Here is a 21,809-nt window from a genome sequence, read left to right as displayed (position 1 = left end):
AAAAAATATCAAATTATAAAAACTTTTTAAATAATTTATTTAAGTAGAATAAAGTAGGGAAATATTGTTAATTCAGGATTTTTTCTATTAATGGAAAATCTGAGAGTTGGTGCTTTTGTACAATACGAAATATAAAAAAAAAAAATTATTTACGAAAGATGGGAAATATATATTCAAAGATATGAGATGTACTAAATCAATTATAGCAGTGACATATGGCGAATAATATTAAAAAAAGGAAACTGGAAGACGACAAAATTAGATATTTGTACTATTACAAATGTTGATACATTATTTCATCATCTAATTTCATATATATGTATAGTTTTTGGCTCATGTGATTACATTATGTGAGCAAATTATATTTATGCATACTTTTACAATAACTATAAAATAAACAATTTCAATATTATAAATATGCAATGTTTGATTGATTCATAGTTTTAAGTTCATTATAATCACATTTATAAAAACACTAAATGTTGTAAAAATGTCACTTTTATAGACAAGCACAATGTCATGTCATAGAAGTACATTTTCGACTTCCACGTAATATTAGTAATTATTTTATGATTATGAATACAGCTGTAGGTTTCTACCAGGGTTGCATTACATGAAGATTACTTTACAAGGGGTCACGAGCTAATTTATTTTTTATTTTTTAATGATAAACTTAAATCATATATGAATATAGCCAGCTTACCTTTTAGTCATACTAGTAACATTATAGAATAAAAATAAAGTAATCACAAATTCACACAGCTTAAAACGATAAGTGGGAGTAAAATCGTGCAAATTTGAACATACAAATGTATATAATTGATATAAAAATCCTACTCGCTGCACAATTAATACTAATAATTTATCTATTTATTTATTCGCAATATATAATAAAGCAAACAAATACATATGCGAGACTTAATATTGGTACGTGTCTTACTTCATGTGACGCGCTGGCCGTTGGCTTCAAGCGTCATAACGTCACTATCTTATTGTCACTATCCGAGAATACAACACATTTTGCAATATTCACCATCATTATGATACATTTTATCCACATAGATTTCCTCTCCCATTTCCACTTACTATAATGGATTATAATTACATTGTTATAATTTTGTATTTTAACTTGTAGTGACGTGATGCATCCTACGACCCGTCAAACACTAATCAAAGAAATCTTCGGAGCTAGCCTTTCCAAGTTCCTGTAGTTGGCAAGCGTAGTTCGCAAGGGTGTCCCTGCCAGCCAGCGGTCAGCCAATCAGGAACTTGGAAATCTCCTCACGTTCCCGCCAGCCTCCTAAGGTCGGCGTTTCGCCGAGATGGGCAGAACAGTACCGACCAGCGCACAAACTACATCTCGTCCAGTCTTCTAGCCGTCCCATCGAGCCTCGCCGTCATCATCTGCTACCGCCTCGCTGACGTTAGGCTCCACGTCCAGCTACAACCATAAGCTCCACTAAGCTGTGGCCTTAGTCCGAGCTTCACCTATATTTCTCATGTGACACTTCTAGTGTCGCACCTTGTGGCTAATTACCAAAAGAAAGAGATTAGATATTTTGTGTTGATTTTCATTTGTCCTGCCGTTGTTCCGAACTAAAACTACTACACAATCTTTGGTCGTTTCGCGTGGATATTGACGGCACATGAAAAAGTGTAGTTGAACGGCACGCTGTAGTAGTGCCGGACCCTTTGGAGAATTTTATGATGCAGTCAAGCCCTGTTACATTCACGATATTGATATGAATGAATTATATGAAGAGTATGGGATTGGGGAAACAGTTATCACTACTCCTGAGATGATAGATAACCAGATTGAGGAACGTTATCTCAAGTTGTCTTTAATGATGAATTCGTAAAAATGAGAGTAAGAGTTTGCAAGTCGACTACAAATCTGTAACTCCAAACATGTAACAACTTAGAGGGGTGCCTAGCCATAAGCAAAATATCTATTTCAAACGACTCTTTGAGATGACAAGTGGAAAAAAATATCATTATGGATGTAAGTGATATGGAAAGTAGGCTACTTCCTTTATTTTGTGAAGTAAGTTAATTTAACATACAATGATACAGTATGGTTTTTCATCAGGAGTTGTCACAACTTTGGGTCGTGACACACGGCTTACCTTTTATTTTTCATTTTCTTTCGTCTGATTTCACCCCGTTTCGGTCATTCATTCCCTTTACTCTGGGGAATTACCGGAACTCTTAAGGCTTCTAGTAACTACTTGATATTTTCCCTCTCCTTATCCTCATTAGCTATTGTGCCAATTTGGCAATCAATTACAGTGCCTTAACGAAGTTGAGAGAGACTTCTAATTGCTCAAGGAAACCCTCCCCCCTCCCTTTAGTGCTAAGTGTACGTATGCCTACGTGCAAAATCACGAATGTCTAATATTAAGTGTGGGATTCCACAATTTCTCAAGTTTACTGTTTCTTATTGCATTTGTAAGTTGCTACTCTATGATTAGACTGAGAGTTTTTTCATTCAAGTGTTACCATACGATTTAGGTCTAACGGTCTTTACCCCCCCCACTGCGCGCTTGCCGCATATTGTTTAAGCTAGTTAATTAGATTAATTAGGATCGTATCTTACACGCTCGTGAATAGTGTCTACCCTCAAGGAACAATTGGAACTGTTTCAACCTCCACATAAACATTGTTCGTCGTTCCCTTCAAAACTAGTGACGGGAACGTAGAAGTATCGACATCGTTGGATGCCGGTTGGCGGGCATTTGACCTGACATACCGCTGGACACTGAGCAGTCTTTCCATTGGGTCCAACTAGGGAGGTCTGGCCGCTCGTATTCTCGGAAGTTCAATCGCGCCCTATCCTCCCTTATGTGGCTTTGGAGGACCTTCCTCCTTAAGTGACTGATTGCGTACTGTAAGACCTTACACGAGTGATTCGGGTACAAACTTCTCAAAGTGCAGTGGACGAGTGACATCCAGACCATCGTGGGAACGGATTAGAATGGTGTCGTGATGAGGTTATTGGACTAGTTACGTACCAGCCCCCCCCCCCTTTTTTCCGGAGCATCCTGACTGGATAGGAACTTGGCAGTGAAGTGACCAGGAACACGTCGGTGAAGTGTGTTGCTTGCAAAACCAACCTCAACGCCCGTCCTTAAACGCCAAGCTACAAGCTCGATCAGTTCCCGCCCGATCCAGAAGCGGGCCCGCGCCTATCTGAACTCAGCAGGAGGAATCCGCGGCTATTGAAGACGTCTCCACACTCAGTAGAAGACATTAAGTTAAGAGGTTTTAATATAAGTTATTTAGATAGTAGTACAGCGCAGGGAATAGATAGGATATATGAGTGAAATCCAGTTAACTGTTAACCCACATTGCTAAATGACAAGTAGCATGATTCCAGTGTATGATTGTAGAATTAATTAGTTCATTAAAACTCACAATAGGAATGCACGTTTTATTAGCCTAGGACGGTCAACTTGATGAGTTGCCCCCCCCCCTCTTTGATTTACGTACACGCACGCCGTGAAGAGAGCGTGCGTGGTCCCGGTCTGTGATACATATCTCCTGGACCTCGGCTGCCCACTGTAAGCTATCACATCCCCCTTTTCATCTCACTTAAGGTACGTATTTCCCACGCCCCTACAACCACCACCTTCTCCTTCCACTGTCCAGGAAATTTGTGACAGGAGTTAAATTTTATATTAATTTCTTTCAGTCCCTTTAAGTATATTTTACATATTTTATACAATTTTTAATATACTGACTCCTCAGTAAATATGTTCAAATTAAGTTAAAAGTAAATCTCAGCAATATTAAAAAATATCCACCTTTGTTTACGATCTAAGTCTCTTAAACCCTAGATTGGTGGAGGTGTGCCAATTGGATACACACTCTTCGCATTTAAATAGAGGGGACTGCCACTAACTCGTCCTCGGTACGAAAATCCAACTTAAGAAATGGCATAGTATTAGAAAGGACAACAACCATGCAGGTGATAAGGAAGTGTTATTCTGGGCACCCGTCCTGTATTTATTGTGAGACAGAATTTATTTTCCTTATCTGTTCATAAATTGAGGTTTCCTGGATTGATGTTAGTTTCAATCTCAATGATATGGCCTATGGGCACTGCCAATTTGGTAGGCAGAATGTAGTTTTGTCAGAACTCTTTTTCACTGCTTTGTTCTTGGATAATAAGTTATCCAACGACCATAGATACAAAGCCACAAATTAAGTTGTACGTTTCTTAGTTTATTCACGGTAAATTTTCTTTGCTGCAAAGGTTGTGGGTTACAGGAGTAACATACATTATTTGGGATTGGAATACACCAAATACATGCAGTGAAATATCTCCATAACCTAACCAAAAAGTAGGCTTATGTTGTCTTTTTGATAATTATGTGAGTAAGATTGCCTCCGACACAAATACGTTTTCAGAAAAGAAATAATTTTAATTTACTTTAAGTGACTAAATAACCATAACTCAACAAACTACTCCCGCCATGCTCCTTGTTTTAGTCATTGATGGAACTGTGGGGTGAGGGGTGAGTGTAACCTAACCTAGCTATAGGCAGGGTTCGATTGTCTAGATTATTCTTCCCCCAGTCTAAGATAATATTTTTGCTTATGGTCTTCTATTTCTGCCAAATGTCATATATTCACTTGCTTGTCAATCCTGTGCGTGGAGGGTGGGGCGGGGGTCAAAAATGTTCCCTGACAAATGAAAAGCAGTAAAGGAATCACTCATTGATTTCTGACTTCCTTCATTATTGGGTGGGCGTAGGCCTCTGCAAAAAATACCAATATTTTGTGAGAATAAACACCTTGTGAGATCAAAACCTTTATTGGTACTACGTATTGCTTGTTACAGCTTTTTCAAGTACAGGATGTAAATATATATATATATATATATATATATATATATATATATATATATATATATATATATATATATATATATATATATATATATATATACATACAGTACAATATATTTTGCTTGAAACCACGATTTCCTTGTGGTTTCAAGGAAAATTTCTTTATTCACGTGTTTTATGTGATTACTGTTGCATATATATATATATACATTATATATATATATATATATATATATATATGTATATATATATATATATATATATATATATATATATATGTATGTATGTATATATATATATATGTATGTATGTATATACATATATATTACACACAGAAACACACACATATTAATAGAGTTCGAACTAAAAGAACAAAATGATGTGAGAAGAAATGAGAAATATAGAGAAGGAAGATTAATGTACAACAAAATGGACTTTGTAAAACCTAGAAAAAAAATTCAAAATGCTAACTGGAAAAAATTTTCAAATGAAGAAACAAAGATGGAAGAGAAATGAAACATATTAAAAGAAATATTCAAGTAGGGAACAGATAAATATGTACCAAATAAAAGAAAAAAAGGGTTTACATAAAGTGTTGGTATAACAGAAAGTGTAGTGAAGCTAAAGATAGAAGAGACAATGCCTGGAAAAGATGAAAAAAAAAAAAAAAAGACCAAATGGCAAACATAATTCAAACTGAGACACCAATATGTAGATATACATACGGAGGAAAAAAGAAACTATGAAAAAGATATAATAGATAAATGCAAAGACCGACCTAAACTATTTTACATATATGTAAATGATAAACTAAAAGACAAACATGAAATGGTGAAACTGCACAAGGGTAATAAAGAGTATGTAGGTGATGTAGAAGTTGCTGAAGTTATGATGAGTCATTTTAAGTCTGTATTTACAATTGAAAGCTCACAAACTTGGGAGGAAGGACAGTGAGGAAGATCCCCCGAAATGAAAAAAATAACAGTGACACAGAAAGAAATAAGAGACCAAATAAAAAACCTTGACGTCAGAAAGTCACACAGACCAGATGGAATTGCAAATTGGATATTGAAAGAGTGTATAGATGAACTAACAGACAAAATACATAAGATGATTGACTTCTCACTCAAAGAAGGAAAAGTACCACAAGATTGGAAAAATGCAAATATTGTACCAATATACAAAGGAGGAGACAAAGAAAATCCGAGAAACTATAGACCGGTATCCCTTACAAGCACAGTAGCAAAAATATGTGAAAAAGTTGTTATGAGGAATAAATGGATTAAACACTTGGAAGAAAACAAAATACTAGATCCAAAGGAATTTGGTTTTAGAAGTAGAAGATCATGTACCACAAACTTTATATGCTTTTACTTAAGATTAATAGAAATAATACAAGAAAGAGACGGATGGGCAGATTGTGCTTTCTTGGACTTACAAAAGGCTTTTGACAAAGTACCACAGAAAAAGCTACAAAGGAAAATTGGAATAAAAGATGGAATACAAGGAAAGTTACTGGAATGGATGAAAGATTTCTTGAACATGAGAAAAATGAGGGTGGTACTTAGAGACAAGAACTCAAATTGGGAAGATATGGTAAGTGGAGTCCCACAAGGCTCTGTATTGGCTCCGATAGTGTATGCTAGATATATAAATGACATGGATGAAGGTGTGGAATGTTATATGAACTTCTTTGCAGATGATGTGAAGCTACTAAAGAAAGTACAGAGGAAGACTGCAAATCTTTTCAAGAAGACCTGAAATATGTGTAATAGATTCTAAGTTTGTCAGTTTTTTCATCAATGTTTCTGAGAGCTTATAGAATTTGTTCCCCTGAGTTTTTGGATCAAGAGATAAAATTTATTTATGACGGAGAAAATTTGAAATATCCAAAACATCTGATTGACAAGACAAAAATCAAAGCTTTGAAATGTTTTCTTAATACTTCACAGGTCAAACAATTTAATTATAAGAATATGTTAACAATTCCGTACCATAACAATTCAATCCGTTTTCCTAGCATTTTAAAAAAATTTGTTATCTAGGTAGTATTTTGAAAAACAATATTAAGAGCTTGTTAATTAGGAATTTGCCAAGAGGAAAAAGAAGGTTGTATTTATAGCATACCATGTAAAAATTGTGATTTTATTTACATAGGCCAAACAGGCAAAAGAATAAGTCAACACAAATATAGTATTAGAACGGGGCAATTGTTAAGTGGATTATTTGTCCACCAAAAGGATTAAGGAAAGAAATATTGAATCTAAAATTTGAAGATGATATGAATTTGAATTTGGTGTGTGACCATTTGTAACATGGGACCTTTCCAAATCTCCTTTCTTCTCATATATATATATATATTGTTTCTGTATTGCTTTTCTGTACCTTTGAAGATGTCTTAAATAGACGAAAAGGTTCGGTATTCGATTTTTACAATTTCCTGGTGGTTTCTGCAATATATATATATATATATATATATATATATATATATATATGTGTGTGTGTGTGTGTGTGTACAATATATACACACACACATATATGTATATATATATATATATATATATATATATATATATGTATATATATATTTACAGGCTTCTGGTGGTATTTCTGAGGAATGTTACTTTTCCCGCCAACCTTGAGTTGGAGGGAGGGGGGGAGGGAAACGGTGATTTATGAGATTATTGATTGGTGTGCAGGGCCCTGACATGGGTAAGTGCCGCTCCCCCCCCCCCCCCAACACCACCACCTTGCACATCTGGTCACTAGCATGATTCACATGTAACCTGAGAATGTTTTAAACCTGACAACTCATGATAAATAAATCATGCATTAAAAGTACATTAAAGGGAATTTGCTTTACCTTTTTTTCACCAAAAGTGCCCCCCCAAAAAAAAAAAAAAAAAAAAAAAAAAAAGTGCCGCTCTGGGGCATTGTCCTGCATGTGCCCTGCATGTGTGTTGTGCTTGTCTGAAATTTTTTTTTTTTTTTTTTTTTTTTTTTTTTTTGTCAAAATTTCTGATATCCTTTTATGCTATTGTATCCTACATTATACACAGATCTCTTTTTCTCATGTTCTCTATTTCTTTGCAGTATTTATTCATCTGGTAATTTTCCTTGATGTTTCATAATTAGTTATTTATTTTGCAACTTTTTTTTTTTAATAATTTCTTTACAACTACATATTTGTTAGTATTTGCTCAACCTTCCATTTCTCTCTTCCTTTAAGCTTCTTCTTTAGTACGAGTTGTTTGTTTCCTTTCACATTTTTATTAATGCCCCACTATATTTGAAAAATCTTGTGTTACTACTATTACATGCTCTCAAAAAATGAGATGTCGAACTTATTATATATAGTTTCTTTCAGGTCGAGGGGTAAATACCAGTATTTCCTTGAAGATTCCACATATTCATCATGAAATAGAATCCTGTGTGACACAACCTTTTCAAGAAAGATTACACTTCAAGAACACGTGAAGACTCAGAGTGGAGAGAAGGCTTTCAATTGTGACTCGTTTGATACAGCATTCTCATGAAAAAGTGCTCTCAAATGTCAGGTGATGACCCACAATTGTGACCTGTGCGATGCAGCTTTCTCGGGAAAGAGTGCTCTCAAATGTCACGTGATGACCCACACAGGAGAGAAGCTTTTTTAATGTGACACATGTGATACGGCTTTCTCGGGAAAGAGTGCTCTCAAATGTCACATGATGGCCCACACTGGAGAGAAGCCTTTCAAGTGTGACCTGTGCGATGCAGCTTTCGTGGGAAAGAGTTCTCTCAAATGTCACATGATGACCCACACAGGAGAAAAGCCTTTCAAGTGTGACCTGTGCGATGCAGCTTTCACAAGAAAGATCTCCCTCAAATATCACACGATGACCCACACAGGAGAAAAACCCTTCAAGTGTGACCTTTGCGATGCAGCTTGCTCAACCAAAAGTGCTCTCAAGTATCACGTGATGACCCACACTGGAGAAAAGCCTTTCAAATGTGACCTGTGCGATGCAGCTTTCTCAGGAAAGAGTGCTCTCAAACCACACAGGATGACCCACAGTGGAGAGAAGCCGTTCAAGTGTGGCCTATGTGATAAAAGTTTCTTACTTAAGGGTGATCTCAAACGACACGTCGTGACCCACACTGGAGAGAAGCCTTTCCAATGCGACCTGTGTGATGCAACCTTTTCACAAAAAACTTCTCTCAAACGACATATAGTGACCCATACTAGAGAGAAGCCTTTCAATTGTGACCTGTGCAATTCTGCGTTTTCACGAGAGAGTAGCCTCAAATATCACATGATGATCCACACAGCAGGTAAACCCTTCAAGTGTGACCCTTGAGATGCAGCTCTCCCAACAAAAAGTGCTCTCAAACATCACGTGATTATCCACACTTGAGAACAGCCTTTCAAAGGTGACCTGTGTGAGAAAGCTTTCTCTCAAAAGGGTCATCTCAAATATCACGTGATGACCCACACAGGAGAGAAGCCTTTCAAGTGTGACCTTTGCAATGCAGCTTTCTCACAAAAGAGTGCTCTCAAATATCACATGATGACCCACACTGGGGGGAGAGAAGCCTTTCAAGTGTGACCTGTGCAAAGCAGCTTTCTCAAGGAAGACTGTTCTCGAACTTCACGTGATGACCCACACTGGAGAGAAGCCTTTCAAGTGTGACCTGTGTGAAGCAGCTTTTTCCACAAAGCATTCTCTCAAGTATTACATGATGAACCACATTGGATAGACACCTTTCAAGTGTGACCTTTGCGTTGCAGCTTTCTCAACAAAATTCTCAAGGGTCACATGAGGACCTACACTGGAGTCGCACCTTTTGAGTGCGACATGTGCGATGCAGTTTTCTCACAAAAGAGTGCTCTCAAATATTACATGACCCACACTGGAGAGAAGCCTTTTAAGTGTGACTTGTGCATTGCATCTTTCTCAAGAAATCATTCTCTCAAATGACACATGGTGACCCACACTGGATAGTCACTTCTAGTGTGATCTGTGCCACACGACTTTATCAGAAAAAAAGGTAATCTCAGACATCACATGGTGACCCAGACAGAAGAGAATCCTCTTCAGCTTTCTCACGAGGGACTTGTTTAAGATATCACGTAGTGAGTTACACTTCCCCACGAAAGGTCAATTTCATCTATTGTGTGTTGATGGTGAGAGACGTCCTCAGTGTGACCTGAGTGATTTAAATTTTCTATATGATTGTTCAATCAGCTATTAAGTATTGATCCACTGTTATAGACCTGTTTGGTTGATGAGTCGTCAGAGATCCATACTCTCAATTGTAAAAGTTGTTTGGTTTACTCACTGTTGTGCAGTTATTTAAGTGACCATGGATTGGCCTACTGTGTAATTACATTTTTGCTTGTTCATAATCAAAATCTTGGTTCCATCAAGTGCACAAATGTTCTTGTAATTACGGAAAACTGTCGATAGTGGCGTGACACGTTATGATTGGATACAGTTCTATTTACCTTATCATTGAGGAAAGTTGGGTGGGGTATACACCATTGTTACTTGTAACTTGTTAATGTAAATATAACTATGATTATATATTCAGCAGTGTTTATTGAATCCCTGAAGAGACAAGATCCACAGTTTAGTGAAATCTTTTCAAGAGTGATATAAGAAGTCATGAGACTTGCTCATTGTTGTTGAAGAATAAATCCAAGATGTTAGTTGAATGGGTTGGTTTTATTATCTGAGCCAAGAAGAAATTGTTCGTAGTGTCTAGTAGTAGTTTTGATTATATTTATTCTTAAGTACCTCGTGATAGAGAGTATCATACAATTCTGAAATATATTGCAAAATGTCCATAGTAACACATCCTTCCCTGAATGTTAGGTCAACTTTAATTAAAGCCTCCTTGATGGTAAGCTATTTTGGAAAAGACAGTCCTGTGGTTATTACCTGCTATTTTTATTCATAGTTATCATTATTTTTATTTATTGTTATATATTTTTTAAAGGCCATTTATTAATAAAGTAAATTTTTCAATAATAGATTGACTTTTAGATTAACTTTGAATATAATGGACTGATTCACTTCCGTTATATTGGCAACTTCCGTTAATAGTCTATTAACTTCATACATAAATGTTCCATTTGTTTTTTAATTTTTAGCACAGATTATGGCAATATAATTGAATATCACTGTAATGCTCTCCAACAAAACAGGTATGTAATGTTTCATTGTGAACGAAAAATATGTGCTTCCATGGATAAGTCACGGAAAAGGAATAAACAAAAAGTGTATAAAGATATATCTCTGAGCACATGACACCATTCCTTTTTGCTGACAAACTCATCAACAATATGTACAGTAGGTCTGACATACGGTAGCCATGTTAATATGGGCTTGATGGGAGTTTTGTCCAAATGCATGCTTGTTTGTTGTGGTTTGCATTTTTGCACATATATGCTCCCTTTTCTCATCTGAAAATTTTAGAAGAAAAGAAAATACGAATCCTTTCCCTTTCTCTAGCCTTGGGGTCTATCCCTGTAGTGATTTCGTCTTTCTGCCTAAATTTGTTTTCTGTCCGACTTATACTCCCTTTTTTTTTTTTTTTTCCCTGAAGGAGATCACTTTCTTATCTGATTTATGTAGTCACTCAAGTGACACATATTGAAACTCGAAAAAAAAGGAATGCAATTACGCTGATTCCACCCTGGTAAGAGCTGGGTAATGGTCACTATTTGCAAATACAATAATTCCAACCAATATTCATGGGAGATCTTTATACATAAAAAATTCCATCCTTTTAACACCCACCACTTTACAGAATGATCTTTTCTGCCTTTCTTAAATTCCAAGTCTCTGTGCCATACAGTGTCTCCACAAACTGATCCCTCTGTTGCTGCATTCACATTTGTCCCATTTTCCTTTGTAAAGTGGAACTATACAGGCACTCTCCCCTCCCTTAGACACACATTAAACAACCTCACTAGCCAGTCCACTATTACTGTACTTCCCTTCTTCAGACACTATGCATGACACTTATCCAACCCAAGTGCTTTACCATACTAAGACATAAAAACCACTTCCACCCATTCCATCTCTGTCATACTCCACTCCCTTCCACCCTCTTATCTTGGCACCTCCTGGATGATGGGTCATCCCTGCATCTCGCCCACTGTCCTGGGTCAGAGGCAGTGTCACAAGACACAGCACATCCACAGCAAGACCGCTTCATTAAATCGGCTTTACCAGTTTTCATAAATTCCAATGCTCCTTGTACCTCATCTTTTCTTATTTCTCTTCCAATTTCCTTTCCCATTGCTGTCACAAGAAATAAGATTTCAAAGTATAGTCAAAAGCTTTTATTTTGTCATTACATAAAAATCTTATGTACACAAAGCTTACAGCTATGGAAGTTATCCAAATATATATACACTTTCCAATACTGTGTACAGCATATGCTCGAAAGAGGTCATTACTGTCCGAAAGACAGTAATGACCTTTACATACGCACACATGTTTCTTCTACAGAAATACAATCACAAACGTCTGCAGACGTTCGTGTGGCATTGGGCAACAACCATAATTTCAGCGTTAGAATCTCTCATCGAAGAACACCACCATGACTTTTTTTTAAATTTTGCGACACCAGCTGTCACAAAGTACGGCTGATCTTTCTTTGGTCATCACTGCATTCCAAATACGGTTTGCAACTTATGTTCCAATCCTAAATAACGAACAACCTATTGCACTGGATTTGCTTGGACTTGATAAGAACAATAAACTCGCTGCACAGAATTTGAATACAAAACTATATTAAACTACAACAAATAGCAATTCTTTCCCTTCTTTTTCAGCTCGTGTGTCGTCACCCACAAAGCAAGGTGGGGAGGCATGGGAGAGGGGCTTCTCCGTCCCTTTCCGCTTTATCTATCTCAAAATTGCACTTTGCAAATAAAGAAGAAATTCGAAGTGAAATTTACGAATTTCTCGCCACCTTCACAGGACCTGTTTTATGTATGGAATACATCAACAGCTAAAATCCCAGGCTATAGTTAAAGCTAGAGACAACTACAACACTGATGCCAATAATAGGGATTTTTCACTTTTAAATGCTCGTTTGAGTATTTTTCTCCTTCCTGCAATTTCCTCCGGTAATCATTGCTCTTATGGTAATTTGACTGTCCAGCAATTGAATATATCTACCCTCATTATTAAATACTAATGAAACATTTTAAATAGTCCATATACAAAAGTATTTGTATGTACAACAGATTCGCTTTAGTCAATATATAACTAAGGAAGGTTCTACCCTTTCTTACGTTAGACAACAAAGAACTATTCAACAACAACACGATACAAAACATCATCATCATCATCATGCTTCCAGGGAAGATATCACTTCTTTGATCGTCATCGTTTTTCGACGCTCCTTCTTCTTCTCCTCCTTGTCGTACCTCTCCTTCTCCTTCTTGAGCTCGTTGAGAAAAGTTCCCGAGATGGCCAGAAGGCGGTACCTCTGCCGCAGGTTCCTGGCCCGCACGTGGGCAGAGGCAATCTCCATACAGCAGCTTGACGGGAACCAGCCACGCTCACCATCGCGTATGCGTTCCCCGTGGTACAGACCTGAGCAGTGGACGAAAGATGTGCAATGATACCAATGATGTCAATTGGGAGATTCTGTGTCTAATAACAACTGTCTTCTATGGACATAGATATGGAATGCTACCATGATACCTCAGCAGTAATGATGTCAATTTGGATTTTTAAAGTTTATAGTAAACTGGAAACCCACAGTCTCAAAATTGTGTTGTACCAGTGAGTGACCCTATTTCTGTCACATTATCTAGGGGGAGGAGGAGGAGGGAGCAGTTATCTCTATTTATGTGAAGAGAGAGAGAGAGAGAGAGAGCAAGAAAGTGACAGGGTTGTCAACACCACTGGATCAGCACCTCCACCTGCTGACAACTCAGAAACAGGTGATGAGCCTACGCTAGGAGGCACTACATAGCTACAGCGGAAGCAATCACCTTTGCCCCTAGGATGCACTTGGACCATTATGGCAGGTAATGGTCACTGCTGGGAATTGGAAAAGAGTGCAGGATTCGAACCCACACCTAAGGAAATGCAATCCCAGCATCCTTTTTACGATGCCACCAGTGCACAAATAGAAACTGTCCCACAGTTGTACAACACAAAGTAGTTTCCAGCCAGCAAAACTTGAAAGTTACAGTCATTATTATTATAATCAGCAGTTTAGGGACAATACATGCTGGGTACTAACAAACATATCTCTGATAATAATTTTTTATATTATTAAAATGCTCAAGGCAATCTTGATACAATCTTTAATCCATTTTTTCCCCAAATTACTAGTTTCTTAATTTACAAATCTATAAATTCAGAATAATTAACATTCAACAATCCTTTCAAGACATGAGAAAGAAAATGGGTGCTTTAAATCTGAAATATATACTCATAAATGCCAAAAGAAATGCACAAATAGAAAACATGAAGAAATAAAAATGATGAATAATAGTGAATGTGCTTGGAAGATGTCATTCATCTTAGGTCAATGTGCGTAGTGTAGATGTACAAGTACGTCAACAGTAATGTTGAGAGTATGATATGGTGGACATATTAACAATAAATATGAGGTACAAGAAATCCAAGAAAAACAAAAAAATAAATAAAATTGGAGTGCATTGTAGAGCTTTGAAGGTTCCATACAATAAATATTGCACTGTTATTTAGAAACCAGTACAATACAATGTGCACTAAGAGGGAAATGCAAAGGATAAATAGAATTTGAAATTTATACTGGCAGTTTTGTCTCAGTACGCTGCATTTACTTTGCAGTCTTTTAAGCAAAGGCAGAATGCACAAAATATTCACGGAATCTTTCATTTCTGATATGAATGTATTACTAAAATAACTATAAACATTTATGCAAGTTCAAATATAGTAGATATATTTGATCAACTATATTAAACTAGTAATTACACCAAGAAATGCTGAGTAGCTGTGGCTGAAACCGTCACCTTTGCCCTATGATATGCTTTGGGGACTGTTGGTGGGGAGCTGGCTGGGAATTAGATAGGAGTGTGGGATTCAAACCCATGACCAAGCAAATGTGAGACCAATATGCTTCTGATGACACTACCAATGCACTAATTAACTGATCTTAAGTTTATGAAGGCTTACAAAAAAAAAAAAAAAGTCTTTGTACATTATGTACTACTTTTAAAAAATATTTGAGTATTTCCTTTTATAATAGCTTTAAGATGGCATTCTACCAAAACTTAAAAGATTACATGAAAGTAACGAGGTGCACACAGTTATAAAGAATGAAACCAAGCAGCAACATCTATCCAGTCTAAGAGTTGAGTGGCCATATGCAGTCTTGGGTGTCCACTGAAAGTCTTTGAGGGAGGTGCATATCAAATGAAATTAATAAACAAAACGAATAAAAGAAGTCAATAAATAAACATTAATAAATCATATGAAACTGGGATGTTTATCAAAAATACATTTACAGAAATTTGAAAAATGACAAAGCTCAAAATTTAATGTTTTGTGAAAGAAATTAGAATGAAGTAAACCTTAAGCGCCCTGCACATCCCCCAGTCTGCAGACACCCCCGTGCACGGTGCAAATACAGATCCTCAACTCTGCTCAGCCGTTGCTCGAACAAGAAAGCGTGCACCAAAGTCATGCCAAGGTTACGCTCAGTTTTGGTCAAAGCACATCAACCCACTTTGTACGTCGGCACGCTAAGCTTCCGCAGTACCCGGATGTCCTTGTGTCGGCACAGGGTCAGATAAACCTTGAACTAAAATGCTTTCAAGTTAGAGGAGTCTGGGAGAGAACAGGACATTTCTTGGATCTTTCCTGTTATTGCCCCACCACTAAATTTTTTTATTTTTCTGTTATCTTTGATTTTGTTTATCTTAGGATAGGATAGGTTAGGTTAACCTAACCTAAAATAAACAAAATTAAAAAGTGGTGGGGCAATAACAGGAAAGATCCCATTTCTTATGGTGACGTCACATCAGTACACATACCCACATCGAGAAACGACCATCACATGAAAGACAATGACTACCTCATCCTATGCTCAGGGGTGCTAGTGTTGCCGCAGTCCACCAGAGAACTGCTCTTCCACTTCTGGGTGGCTCTTTTCTTTTTGTTTGACGATTATATTAATTTCATGATAATTAGTGAGAACATGAAATATTTAACCATCATACGACACAGAGAGGTACTGTACATACACTCCTCTTCTTGTGAACATTCGACTTGTGAATTTTCAGACATACGAAGGAGCCTCAAGCTACTTTACCAGTTTAAAAGACAAGAAATTCAACATTAAAGTATTAGTATTACAATTTATTTTTGTTTTATGTATCATTTGTAACATGTTTTAGGATGAGAAAACGTGTATTGACTGTATATCATACGCATGTACACTTGAGTACCAAATAAATTATGTTGAATAACGACTTATGAACACTGAGTTATGAACTGCTGTTTGGAATGTGATTTGTTCGTAAGTTGAGGAGTGTCTACATAGGGACGGGACGGGACAGGGAGGGGAGACTTGTCAGGCTCTCCGGAGATCCAATACCTACAAAATTGATATTACACCCCTGCTTTCACGGCACAACACTAATAATCTCCAGACAATACGTATTCCTCGAGTGACATACGGACCTGCCCAGTGACCGTTGTCGGTTACCTGGGGGCTGTGGGCCTTCTAGAGGAGCGACCTGGAGTGACGGATTGACTGAGGTCTTTGTTCTATATTCTATCTATATACCAAAAAGCTTTCTCCACCCTTATATGGGTGGTAGCCACTCAAGGTTCCACCCACTCCCCACTCCCATTTGTTTTCTTCTCATCTTAGCTCCTCATGGATGAAGGGTCATCCCTATGCCCTGCCCACTCCCAGGGTCATAAGCAATGCAGCAAGACACAGCACATCCATAGTGGGGTCCCACATTTTCACTTACATGTTGACCCTCCTACATTGTCCCCTCATATTTGCTTGCTAGGAAAAAAAAAAAAATAAATAAATAAATAAAATAAAACTAGGGGACACCCTGATATAAATATAACCATCCTGCATCAGTCATAACAAAACCTGTGAAGTGTCAGTATACTGTTCCTAAGTCTCGCTGCAGTCCTATGAATACACAAGTCAATCTAAAGCGGTATAAGCTTCATTATACATTATTTGGCACACCATGCACTCACTTTCCATAAAAAAAAAAAAAAATAATATCTATAATAAATAAACAAATAAGTCTGATACAATGCATGCATGTCTTCTGAAGCAGCTAACACATCACAAAATTACGTATAGTTTTGTTAGTATAATACATACATGCTAACAGTAAAAACCATAATTTATAAGCTGAATTCCATATAGATACTGTAAAAAAGCTTCTGATCATGCAATGCTGTGGCTTCAAGCTAGTCAATAAGCCATGCACAGTGGCAAACCGTAGCTACCTCTTTTTATGTCAGGCTCGTTTTTTGAAAAAAACCTTCACATTCAATCCTACTTTCTCCACAAGAATCAATGTAAATATAGGGCGATTGCCTTCTGGAACTGCATCATGGTGCAGTGTGTTACGTGAACCTAGATCTACATGAATAAAGGTGGCAGGGGACCTACAAGAAACGTAGCAAAGACCGTTCCTATGTCTTGGCTAGATAACCACCTATAGGTCTTTTTTTGCCAAAACGTATTAATATAACACATTAGCTTTCTCATACTTCTCTCACATTCATTCATGTATTTGTTCTTGGTTAAACATACCTAGACATGTACATGTACTTAACTAGTCACAGTGTACAGGTACGGAGCAATGCTCATGGTCCTGTCTCTTTTCCTCTTCTTGTCAAACGCTGCTTTAAAATCTTTTATAGTGCTGGTTTCGGTTTCATTTTTAACCAATTTGTTCCACAAGTCTATATTGTTATCTATCACTGTTATTATTAGTACTGTGGACTGTTGTCGTTATTGTTACCATCCACTTATCATTATTGTTACCATATGACATTATCATTATTGTTATCGTCCACTTATCATACACGGTTATCATTATCAAATAATTTTTAATCAATTCCCCATTTCACTGACTATGGAAAAAATAAATACCCCGTCTGGGGTATTGGCTGCATGATATTGTGGCAAAGTAGCATGCAGTTGATACTTTAGGGTCTATATGGGGCGCCCCTATGGACCAGAGCCACACATCATATTGTCTATGATAGAGGAAAACTCTGTTCATAGAGAAATGATGACACTTTTATACTACGACTGTCCCTCCGTTATGCTGTTCCCCAACCCCTTGTTGGCTGTCCTGTACCATTTCTCTGAGTATGCTTTTTCTGTGGTGGGGGAATTCCCTGTGGTGGGGGAAAAGAATACTGCCACCAAGTATTTCCACTTGGATCGTAAGAGGTGAGAAGAAAGGGACGGGGATTGGGACTAGACATCCTTCTCCTTGTAGCCCCACAGGGGACATTCCTAAAAGAAAAAGTACAGGCATAAGAGGGTCTGGGAGTTTTCAGACCAGCACCCTAAGGTTTGGGTCTTTTAATGTGCGGGGATGTGGTACAGATGAGAGTAAAAGGGAAGAGACAGGTAGTATGTTTGTGAGAAGAAAGATGGATGTGTTGGCTTTGAGTGAAACTAAGTTGAAAGGGAAGGGTGAGTGTAAGTGGGAGGTTATCAGGAGTGAAGAGAGGGCGAGGGAGGGAAGGGGTGGCTATTCTAGTAAGTGAAGAGATAGGTAAATGTGTAGTGGAGTGGAAGGAGGATTCCTCAAGGATAATGTGGATGAAGGTGAAACTGGGAAAGGAGATGTGGGTCTTTGTAAGTGCATATGGGCCTGGGAGTGAGAAGAGTGTAGAAGAAAGGGAGGCCTTTTGGATAGATTTAAATGAGTGCATAGAGGATTTAGGGAGAAATGTCAATGTAATAGTACTGGGAGACCTTAATGCTTGGGTAGGAAATAGTCCAATTGATGGAGTGGTTGGGAAATGTGGAGTTCCAGGAAAGAATCGTAGTGGAGAGTTGATGGTGGAAATGTGTCTAGAAAGAGAGTTGATGATAGCAAATACAGTGTTTCGGAAGAAAGTCAAGCATAAGTACACATGGGAGAGGGTGGTGGAGGGAAGGTGGTAGATAGAGCGTTAATGGATTATGTAGTGGTAAATAGGATTATGATAGGAAGAGTTAAGGATGTACAAGTGCTAAGAGGAGAGGGTGGGGGAATATCAGATAATTTTTTGGTGGAAGGTAAGTTGAGAGTGGAGGATAGATGGAGAAAGAGGAAAGGGACAAAAGGTAGGGAGGTTCTTAGAGTGAACTCTTTGAATGAAAAGGAAAAGGAGAAGGAGTACGAAAAGAAGCTGAAGGAGGAGTGGGAGGGAGTGAAGGATAGAGTAGAGCTAGGTGTGGAGGAGGAATGGGGATGGTTCAAGGAGGGAGTCATAAAGTGTGCAAGGATGGTGTGTGGAACAAGAAGGACAGGAGGAAATAGAAGGAAGGGTAGTGAATGGTAGGATGAGGAAACAAAGAAGGTTGTAGAAGAGAAGAAGCGAGCTTTCACAGATTGGTTACAAAATAGGATGAGGGAGTCATATGAGAGGTACAAAGAAAAGAAAAGAGAAGTAAAAAAAGGTAAAGGAGGCAAAGAGGAGAGCAGATGTGAAATGGGGTAAGAGTATAACAGAAAATTTTGAAAGTAATAAAAAGATGTTTTGGAAAGAAATTAAGAGAGGAAGAGGAGGCGAATCAAGTAGAGAAGAAAAGGTAAAAGGTGCAGATGGAGAGATGATAATGGAAGAGAAGGCAGTAAGGGGAAGATGGGCAGAATATTTTAGGGAGTAGCTAAATGTGAAGGAGGATAGGGAGGGAAAGATAGCTGCAGTGGGAAATGCTAAGAAAATGACAGTGATGAGTGAGGAGAATGGAGGAGAAATAAGGAAGGATGAGGTGAAGGCAGTTGTTAAGATGATGAAAGCAGGTAAGGCACCTGGTCTGGATGGATGCCATGCAGAATGTCTGAAAAAGGGAGGTACAGTGATGGTGGACTGGCTGGTGAAGTTATTTAATGTTTGCTGGAGAGAGGGTAGAGTGCCGGAGGACTGGAAGAGTGCCTGTATAGTTCCTCTTTACAAGGGAAAAGGGGACAAGTGTGAATGTAGTAGTTTCAGAGGGATTAGCTTGTTAAGTGTAGTTGGGAAGGCTTATGGGAGGATCTTGATTGAGAGGATTAGGAGAGGAACAGAAGGAGTAATTGGTGAGGAAAAGTGTGGATTTAGGACAGGTAGAGGTTGAGTAGATCAGATCTTTGTGGTAAGACAGATATGTGAGAAAGCTATAGGAAAGGGGAAGGATGTTTTTTGGGCTTTTATGGATCTGGAAAAGGCTTACGATAGGGTAGACAGAAAGGCACTGTGGGAGGTTATGCAGATATATGGGATAGGAGGAAAGCTTCTGGGAGCTGTCAAGAGTTTTTATGAGAGTAGTAGAGCTTGTGTCAGGATTAGAAATGGAGAGAGTGAGTGGTTCGAGGTAAAGGTGGGACTTCGTCAAGGATGCGTTATGTCGCCCTGGCTGTTCAACTTATACATGGATGGGATGGTGTGAGAGGTAAATGCAAGGGTAGTGGGTCAGGGATTGGAGATGGTTAAAGAAAATGGAGAAAAGTGGAAGGTGAGCCAGCTGTTGTTTGCGGACGACACTGCACTTGTGGCAGGATCGGAGGAGGGATTGAGGAAGTTGGTGGCAGAGTTTGGGAGAGTATGTGATAGAAGAAAGCTAAAGATAAATGTGGGTAAAAGTAAGGTGATGAGATGTACAAGGGGTGAATGTGGCAGTAGACTGGAAGTGAGCATTAAGGGAGAGCGACTGGAGGAAGTGGATAATTTTAGATACTTGGGTGCAAATGTGGCAGGAAAAGGTGGAGTGAAGGTGGAGGTAGAATGTAGATTGAGAGAAGCGAGTAAATGCCTTGGTGGATTAAAGAGTGTAATGAGGAATAGACATTTAGGAATGGATGTTACGAGGAGACTGTATGAAGGAGTGATTGTACCAACAGCACTGTATGGGGCAGAAACATGGAACATAAGAGAAGAAGAGAGAAGGAGTTTGAATGTGTTTGAGATGAGGTGTCTGAGACGTATGATGGGGGTTACTAGGCTAGATAGAGTGAGAAATGAGGAGGTGAGGAGGAGAACTGGGGGGGAAAGGGAGCTGGGAGATAGGGTTGATGAAAGAATATTAGGATGGTTTGGACACATGGAAAGAATGAGCAAAGAAAGACTAGTAAAAGAGGTATGGAAGGCAGATATGGAGGGAGTGAAGATGAGGGGACGTCCTAGGATGAGGTGGATGAATGGGGTGAAGGGGGCTTTGGGGAAGAGGGAATGTCTGTTGAGGAAGGACGGGAGAGGACAAAAGACAGGGGTGAATGGAGAATGATTGTATATGGATGATGTTGTGATTGCATGAGGTGGAATGGGTGGGGGGATGGGGGGTGAGGTAGTATGTGTGAGCAAAATTTGACGCAGCCCGAAGGGATTTCTCACCGTCTTCTCCTTTTATGCATTGGAGGGACGGAGAGGGGGGGTCGCTGATTTAATGAATCAGCCTTGCTGTGGATGTGTTGTGTCTTGCAACACTGCTTCTGACCCAGGGCAGTGGACAAGGTGCAGGGATGACCCGTCATCCAGGAGGTGCTAAGATAAGAGGGAGGGTGGAGGGGTTGTGGAGTGTATTCAAGGATGGAATGGGTGGAAATGATTTTATGCCTTTTCCTTTTTGGCTACCTCCCTGGTAAGGGGGAAAAAGCCTTGGTATATGTATGTAAATAAATAGAAAATAAAAAGAGGTAGCTACATGTAAAATATAAAAATATTCATTTGTCTGAATTGTCTACACTTGTAAAACAAGACAAAGATTATCTGT

At 38.3% G+C, this 21,809-nt stretch overlaps 2 protein-coding genes across 6 annotated transcripts in view; one reads left to right on the top strand and one right to left on the bottom strand.

Annotated features, from left to right (window-relative positions):
- The first annotated feature begins 3,491 nt into the window (after positions 1–3,491).
- On the top strand, positions 3,492–10,860 carry LOC143041186 (uncharacterized). Of its 3 annotated transcripts, none has more exons than XM_076213019.1 (2): positions 3,492–3,596; positions 8,218–10,860. In XM_076213019.1, exon 2 carries the CDS (start codon positions 8,558–8,560, stop codon positions 9,188–9,190), a length of 633 nt encoding a protein of 210 aa, XP_076069134.1. In that variant the 5' UTR covers positions 3,492–3,596; positions 8,218–8,557; the 3' UTR covers positions 9,191–10,860. The 3 variants fall into 3 exon arrangements, with proteins under 3 accessions (XP_076069134.1, XP_076069132.1, XP_076069133.1); XM_076213017.1 differs by lacking the exon at positions 3,492–3,596 and adding an exon at positions 3,831–3,967; XM_076213018.1 differs by lacking the exon at positions 3,492–3,596 and adding an exon at positions 3,853–3,967 and having other exon boundaries at positions 8,208–10,860.
- Positions 10,861–12,168: 1,308 nt separating this feature from the next.
- Exn (Ephexin) overlaps positions 12,169–21,809 on the bottom strand; it is a 79,021-nt gene continuing 69,380 nt past the window's right edge. For 2 of the 3 annotated variants that reach the window (XM_076213015.1, XM_076213016.1), the window contains one exon: positions 12,169–13,447. In XM_076213015.1, coding sequence (XP_076069130.1) covers positions 13,200–13,447 — 248 coding nt within the window. In that variant the 3' untranslated portion in view covers positions 12,169–13,199. Of the gene's footprint in view, positions 13,448–17,668; positions 18,360–21,809 lie in introns of all 3 variants that reach the window. The other variant, XR_012967796.1, reaches the window with a different exon arrangement.

The sequence above is a fragment of the Oratosquilla oratoria genome, chromosome 30, assembly GCF_046742065.1.
Source record: "Oratosquilla oratoria isolate Oo_2021 chromosome 30, ASM4674206v1, whole genome shotgun sequence".
NCBI classification, from domain to species: domain Eukaryota; kingdom Metazoa; phylum Arthropoda; class Malacostraca; order Stomatopoda; family Squillidae; genus Oratosquilla; species Oratosquilla oratoria.
The sequence above is the reverse complement of the archived record's forward strand: the minus strand, read 5'-3'. Positions and strand labels throughout refer to the sequence as shown.